General features: G+C 31.8%; 1 protein-coding gene across 1 annotated transcript; it reads right to left on the reverse strand.

Annotated features, from left to right (window-relative positions):
• Positions 1 to 314: 314 nt before the first annotated feature.
• Positions 315 to 1,819, reverse strand: LOC123886186. The gene is made up of 2 exons (XM_045935519.1): positions 1,031 to 1,819; positions 315 to 557 (listed from the first exon to the last, which is right to left on the reverse strand). Exons 1-2 carry the CDS (start codon positions 1,817 to 1,819, stop codon positions 315 to 317), a joined length of 1,032 nt encoding a protein of 343 aa, XP_045791475.1.
• Positions 1,820 to 8,661: the final 6,842 nt, after the last annotated feature.

An 8,661-nucleotide genomic window follows, 5' to 3' on the forward strand; every position in this document is an offset into this window, starting at 1 on the left:
TATTTTCTATTGAATGACGAATTGCCGAGATAGCTGCGGGCGTTCACGCGCTCCATTTTATTTAAGCGTGTTGTTTTAAAAAAAAAAAAAATAATACCCCTTTTTATGCTTTGAAATAATGGGGTGTTACAGAACTCAACCATTATACCATCACAAAAATCATCACAAAAAAAGCATAAAACAGAACAAATAAAATGTATCAACTATTTGAAACCATTTTGCTGGTATAATGGTTTCAGAGTATAGCTTATTGAAACCATTTAGCAAGATTAATGGTTTCCATATAATATTCCTTAATTGTTTAATTTCTATCTTTATTTTTCACTCACCGCAGACAATGGACAAGTATATGCATCAAAGCATAGCACGAGTGGCACTTCATCAGTGTTGTTCAATGTGGTTACACCGGCTGTCAACCCATACTCGAGTCCCATAACATCGTGGACCTTTTGAATATCTTGGGTTGCCGTCTTTACGTCCCAATCACGAAGTGAGGGTCGTTTGTATCTCCCGGTCAGAAATGGGCTTTTCTTCCCCATCTTTTCCATATAATTAATCTGCACAATAAATTAGTACAGTCACAACAACAAATCTATTTTTTTAATGAAACCATTTTTCTTGTTAAATGGTTTCATAGCGTTGTACACTGAAACCATTATCACAGTTAAATGGTTTCATAGTCAGTGTCATCCAATTTTAAACAAAGGAATTCATCATAAACTTGGTAAAAATGCATCGGAATCATACTATTTAGAAGCTCATGCGTTTGTTACAAAATCAACAAAGTTTATGGACGAGTATAATATCTGAGTAATGCTTTGTTGAATTCAAAACCATTTTTCCTATTTGTGTTTACATTACTAGACTAGGACTACCATTATCACTATCATATCAATTTATACTTGTTGAATTCAAAACCATCTTCCTAATCACAGTATTGAGTGTAAAACTAACTATAGTGGTCCAAAAATGTTCAAGTCGTTAATTGTTATCCAAAAAAAATATAAGTAGTAAGATATAGAAATATTACCATGAGGAAATGGAAGTCGGCTAATGGATTTGCAACAATCGGATTTTGCAAACCTTCTTTCATATATTGAAGAACATATGAACACCAATTGTACGATGACACGCCGGCTGGATCCTCCAATATTTGTGCATATTGTAGTGATACACCACTATGATTAGTGGGGCACAAAATATTGTGAATGATATAACAGATTGCCCCTTTAACCCATGCTTTTGGATGCTCGATCGTCTTCAATTTACTTTCCAAATCACTCACCTTCACACGTGGAGAACTACCCCCACCCAATCCTAATTCTCTTCTTAGTCTCCTTATAGCTCCATCAGAACAAAGATCCAAGTTAATTTCCTTCCCCGCCATTGGTAGCTCATACACTCGATGTACATCATCATCTCTCAAAGGGAGTACCTTTGTCTTTGTCAGTCTAATCCACATGTGCTCTTTTTCAAAGCTTTTTACTATCCAATCCACAAAGAAGGTAGGAATCTTTGTCCAATTACATATATACCTCATTCCTCCAAAGCCACATTCGGTAAGTTCCTTAACTATCTCATCTTTCCTTGTTTTTCCTTCTATCATTTGCATAATGTCGTACACCTTAGGTATGCTAAGCTTGTGCCTCAATCTTGGATCGGCATCGTTATCTTTCCCCACTTTATCACTTACGTTCTTCTCATCTTTTTTTTCCTTTCCTTTATGCTGTACATTTGCCTCAGCACCAGATGATGAAGCATTCCCTTTCTCCTCATCCGAAGCTGTCAACCCGAGACTGAAGGTTGGTGGATCTACCATCTCTAGGTACTTAAATGTTTTCACCCTAAAACATAACAAATTCATAAGAACTCAACCATTATACCATCACAAAAATCATCACAAAAAAAGCATAAAACAGAACAAATAAAATGTATCAACTGTCTGAAACCATTTTGCTGGTATAATGGTTTCAGAGTACAACTCAATACCAAAATGGTTTCATAGCGTTGTACACTGAAACCATTATCAAAGTTAAATGGTTTCATAGTCAGTGTCATCCAATTTTAAACAAAGGAATTCATCATAAACTTGGTAAAAATGCATCGGAATCATAATATTTAGAAGCTCATGCGTTTGTTACAAAATCAACAAAGTTTATGGACGAGTATAATATCTGAGTAATGTTTTGTTGAATTCAAAACCATTTTTCCTATTTGTGTTTACATTACTAGACTAGGACTACCATTATCACTATCATATCAATTTACACTTGTTGAATTCAAAACCATCTTCCTAATCACAGTATTGAGTGTAAAACTAACTATAGTGGTCTAAAAATGATTTTCATGTAAATCTATTTTTTTAATGAAACCATTTTTCTTGTTAAATGGTTTCATAGCGTTGTACACTGAAACCATTATCACAGTTAAATGGTTTCATAGTCAGTGTCATCCAATTTTAAACAAAAATGGTATTCTATACACATAAACAACCAATATATCAATGAATAACCCAATACCAAAATGATATCTTAACATGAAAATCAAAGTTAGCAACAACTATCTTGGCCACGACATCAAGGTTTTTCATGTGTCTGTGAATGTAATATGACTGCAATCGAGTCTGTATTGGCCGCGTTTGACCATGATTATCCACATTATCACGGATAACAAACCTCTGTAGCAATAGCCATCTGAACTGAAAGAGAAACCATCTGAACTGAAATTGTAATGAGCCAACCTATATTTTGGCCCAAAACTCTTTAGCTAGCCCATATATGGTTTGCATTGAATAAACACATAGAATCGATCCTTTTTCGATATTCAGTAATCCTTTATTCTAGTCAAAAAATTCTAAAGAATCATGCATGAGTAAATATACTAAATTCATGTATGCCTTTTGATGTGTATAACATGTCTTCAAATTTAGATCTAGTTGAGTTTCTCTCAGTCGAACAAAGGTTAGATGAATGTGCAAAGACAATCAAATACGAGTTAGTCGAGTTTTTCTCAAGTCTACTGAAGTCCACAGGTCGTGGAGCTATTAGTCGTGTTCCTTATTTGTCATGCCACTAACCAAGATAGCTATTTACACAGAGCCAATTATGAGGAGATGATGCATATGCATGAGTTAAAGAAATGAGAAATGCCACAAAAGAGACAAGAGCAAGTCGAACATTTGGAAACAGCTCTCTGAAACCATTCTACATTCACAATGGTTTCATCCAAATATCAGTATAAAATATTCACAACTTAGTCAAAAAGCCATTAGGACTCCGAACATCAGTGATTATTTATTAGTGAAACCATTCTACATTCACAATGGTTTCATCCAAATATCAGTGACTAGTATTTATTCATCCCTGACTTTTGTTAATTCTTCAAAACCATAGGTAGACCCAATTGAATGAAACCATTATATTAGCAAAATGGTTTCATAGTTTTCCACACACACAATTTCATAAATAAAAACAAAAACGCACAATTAAAGTTCAGATTCAGAACAAAAATGAAATAGAATTACAGATACAAGAGATGGAAGGGATACCGTATGTTGCGATGATGATGTTGATGGTGTTTTCGTTGGATCGTTGAATTGCGATGTTGATGGTGGCTGCGATGATGATGATGATGATGATGGTTTCGTTGAATCGTTGATTCTCTGAAATTAAAGAGAACGATGGTGGTTGCGATGATGATGATGATGGTTTCGTTGAATCGTGACGGTGGACGGTGGCTGCGATGATGATGATGATGATGGTGGTTTTCGTTGGATCTGCGATGAGTTTAGAGATGCGGCGCGTTGATTACATTCTTTTGGGGCGCGTGAAACTGATTTGGTGAAATGGTATGGGGGGCTCGCGAGATATGGGGGGCGCGTGTTTTTTTCATGGAAATTACATATATGTCCCTGTTGCTATACTTTGTCAAAAATAAAAAGAATGGGTATTTTGGTCTAACTCAAAAGGTGCACTTTGCTAATTTAGACCTAACTGGGTCTAAATTAGCAGCCCCCTATATATATATATATATATATATATATATATATATATATATATATATATATATATATATATATAGGGGGCTGCTAATTTAGACCCAGTTGGGTCTAAATTAGCAAGGTGCACCTTTTGAGTTGGACAAAAATACCCATTTTTAAATTTTTTGGAAGAATAGAGCAACAGGGGCATTTCTGTAATTTTATGCAACAGTACACGCGCCCCCACTTCTTTTTTTCCCCCCCCCCCCAGGACACGTGGCAGCGTGTGATTGCACAAGATCAGAGCGCGTGCATCACACGCGCCGACAGGTGCGCGTTTTGCTGGATGGCTGACGCGGAGAGAGAAAGCCTTTTGAAAAGGCAGGCCACGTGTCAGAAGCTGATTGGCTGCGTTAATTTTTTTTCATTTTATACTTTAAACTCGATTATTTCGTCGTAAATTAATTTTTTATTTTTTATTTTTTATACCAAAATTCATAAATTTTTTTTCTCTACAAATAGAGACTTGGTTTGTTTGATTTGGACACCGAAAAAAAAACGCAATTTTTCACTACTTTAAACTCGATTATTTCGTCGTAAATTAATTTTTTATTTTTTATTTTTTATACCAAAATTCATAATTTTTTTTTCTCTACAAATAGAGACTTGGTTCGTTTGATTTGGACACAGAAAAAAAAAACCCAATTTTTCACTACCTTAATCTCATCAAATAACTAATAATCAACTTACTGAAACCATTTTACCAGCAAAATGGTTTCAGATTACAACTCTCTGAAACCATTCTACCAGATAAATGGTTTCAGAAGCAAACACAATTAATAAATTACTCACTGAAACCATTCTACCAGTAAAATGGTTTCAGAATACAACTATGTGCAACCATTCTACAAGCTAAATGGTTTCAGAAGCAAATAACTAATAATCAACTTACTGAAACCATTCTACCAGCAAAATGGTTTCAGATTACAACTCTCTGAAACCATTCTACCAGATAAATGGTTTCAGAAGCAAACACAATTAATAAATTACTCACTGAAACCATTCTACCAGTAAAATGGTTTCAGAATACAACTATGTGCAACCATTCTACAAGCTAAATGGTTTCAGAAGCAAATAACTAATAATCAACTTACTGAAACCATTCTACCAGCAAAATGGTTTCAGATTACAACTCTCTGAAACCATTGTACCAGATAAATGGTTTCAGAAGCAAACACAATTAATAAATTACTCACTGAAACCATTCTACCAGTAAAATGGTTTCAGAATACAACTATGTACAACCATTCTACAAGCTAAATGGTTTCAGAAGCAAATAACTAATAATCAACTTACTGAAACCATTCTACCAGCAAAATGGTTTCAGATTACAACTCTCTGAAACCATTCTACCAGATAAATGGTTTCAGAAGCAAACACAATTAATAAATTACTCACTGAAACCATTCTACCAGTAAAATGGTTTCAGAATACAACTATGTGCAACCATTCTACAAGTTAAATGGTTTCAGAAGCAAATAACTAATAATCAACTTACTGAAACCATTCTACCAGCAAAATGGTTTCAGATTACAACTCTCTGAAACCATTCTACCATATAAATGGTTTCAGAAGGATTTCGGTGTCCAAATCAAACGAACCAAGTCTCTATTTGTAGGAAAAAAAAAATTATGAATTTTGGTATAAAAAATAAAAAATAAAAAATTAATTTACGACGAAACAATCGAGTTTAAAGTAGTGAAAAATTGCGTTTTTTTTTCGGTGTCCAAATCAAACGAACCAAGTCTCTATTTGTAGAGAAAAAAAAAATTATGAATTTTGGTATAAAAAATAAAAAATAAAAAATTAATTTACGACGAAATAATCGAGTTTAAAGTATAAAATGAAAAAAATCACGCAGACCCATTCATATGCTGACACGTGGCTGCCTTTTTCAAAAGCAAAATTTTCTCTCTCCAGTTTATAATCTAGTGTGGCGCAGACAGGATGATCTGATAGATCAGGATGATCTGGGCTGTCTGATTGATCAGACAGTCTTAATGGTATCACATCTTGGCTGTCTGATGGAAATCAACGGTCTGTAACCATGGTCCTTCCGTACGCGCGCGACACTGGATCCACGTCTATTAATTACAGAAATGCCCCTGTTGCTCTATTCTTTCAAAAATTAAAAGAATGGGTATTTTGGTCCAATTGAAAAGGTGCACCTTGCTAACTTAGACCTAACTAGGGTCTAAGTTAGAAAACCCCATATATATATATATTGTTAAGCATAAGTGGTGATCATACATCGCTTTACTCTTCTCTTCCACTTGCTTGACGAAATTCGAATTGACAAAGTGAATTTTATTAAAATTGAAATTAGTGATATGGAATAAATCATGAAAAAAATATGCTACCTTATTAATATATTAGTAAAAACATCGTCTTGTAAACATAACCAAAAACTCATGTCTGTGTATTCAATATATGAGTATAAATATAGTCCCGTAAAAATTATTAGAAAATAGGCAACCTTATTAATATGTTAGTGAAAATATAGGTCTCACAAAAATCATCAAAATAATTAGGTCACCGTATTAAATATTAAATATGAGTATAACCCGTAAAATTGTAAAAAAAAATAGACAACATAAAAAATAAGTTTTGATGATAATATATGAGTATAAATATAGGTTCCACATATATTATAAAAGAACGTGCAAGCTTATTAATATGAGTAAAAAATATAGGTCCCACAAAAATTACACAAAACATTAGGTCATTGTATTAACATATGAGTATAAATATAGATCTCACAAAAAATAGTAAAAAACTGAAAAATTTATTAATAAGAGTAAAAGCATATAGCCCTGCAGAAATCACACAAAAGATTAGATTATTGTGTTAATATATGAGTATAAATATATGTCATGTAGAAATTATGAAAGAATTGACAACCTTATTAATATATTAATAAAAAACATAGGTCTCGTAAAAATCAACAAAATAATTAGGCCCCTGTATTAATATATGATCTATTATAACCTGGAAAATTATAAAAAATTAAACAATTTTATTAAAATATGTTTAAAGATAAAGTTTAATTGTTGTGCACTGTCGGTGTAAAGATTCTTTACACATACATCCAATGATATGTTGCTACATCATTTAATGAATTTGACACATCATGTGTTTTTACATACCATACATGATGTGTCAGTATATTATTGGATACATGTGTAAAATAACTTTACACTGACGGTGCATATAAATTAAATTCTTAAAAATATAAATCTTGTAGAAATTAAAAACAAAAAAGGTTCTGGTATTAATATATGAGTATAAATATATGTGCTACATAAATTATTAAAGAACAAAAAACCTTATTAATAAGAAGAAAAACATAGGTCCCTTAGAATTCACACAAAAGATGATGTCCCCATATTAATATATAAGTATAACTCGTAAAATTAATAAAAATATATACAACTTTATTAATATATGAGTAAAAAGATAAGGCCCGTAGATATAACCAAAAAAATTATGCTCCCATATTAATATGAATATAACCTGTAAATTATTTAAAATAATAGACAACATAATATATTAGTAAAACACAAGTTGCATGAGACTAAATATAAATTCTGCATAATGTATTGGTCAATCTATTTCAAAAGAATGACCAATGTATTGATGACAAGTGAATTTTTTGTTCCAGTAAAATAAAAGGTAATTTATTTCTCAAAAAATTAATTAGTCCTTATATCAACAACAAAATATCTTCCAAAAAAACTTCTAAAAAAAAGTCATTGATTTTTTAACTTTGTATTTAATTCTTTTTTTTTAAAACTAAAAGTATCATCCGCACAACCCTGCAGAAACCAATTCCCTCGAGATGACACAGAATTCTTACTGTTTTAATCTCAACATTTTTTCGGGAATTTTTCAATTTTTCCCACCATATTCTGATATTAAATTAATTAAATATAGGACAAAACTTAGAAATAGTTCCATTTTTCTCCCACCATATTCTCATATTAAATTAATTAAATATAGGACAAAACTTAGAAACAGTTCCATAGGTACTGTTGATACTGTTCACCAATTAAAATGCGACACCTAAATTAATTTATTCGTCGTTAATAATTTATTAAACTCCGTCAGTTCACAATTATCTAAAAATCTAAAAATGAAACTGGGTTTTTAATTTTCATCGTTGTTATCAACATTGATTGTATCATTGAAAGTGAAGTCAACAACAACAACAACAAGAACAATATAAACATGACAATAACCCCCAACCATGGAGAGGCTTTGATGAAAGGGCAACAAACTGAAATCGTTTGAGTCATCCCATTGATGAAGATATATATATATATATATATATATATATATATATATATATATATATATATATATATATATATTGTTAAGCATAAGTGGTGATCATACATCACTTTACTCTTCTCTTCCACTTGTTTGACGAAATTCGAATTGATAAAGTGAATTTTATTAAAATTGAAATTAGTGATATGGAATAAATCATGAAAAAAAAATATGCTACCTTATTAATATATTAGTAAAAACATCGTCTTGTAAACATAACCAAAAACTCATGTCTGTGTATTCAATATATGAGTATAAATATAGTCCCGTAAAAATTATTAGAAAATAGGCAA

This window comes from Trifolium pratense, linkage group LG5, assembly GCF_020283565.1.
Source record: "Trifolium pratense cultivar HEN17-A07 linkage group LG5, ARS_RC_1.1, whole genome shotgun sequence".
NCBI classification, from domain to species: Eukaryota; Viridiplantae; Streptophyta; class Magnoliopsida; order Fabales; family Fabaceae; genus Trifolium; species Trifolium pratense.

Excerpts from the sequence above, each read along its gene's own strand:
- LOC123886186 (XM_045935519.1), bottom strand. The coding sequence starts at position 1,819 with ATGGTAGATCCACCAACCTTCAGTCTCGGGTTGACAGCTTCGGATGAG. Across the intron at positions 558-1,030 it reads CCGACTTCCATTTCCTCATG|ATTAATTATATGGAAAAGAT; the intron begins GTAATATTTCTA and ends TTTATTGTGCAG.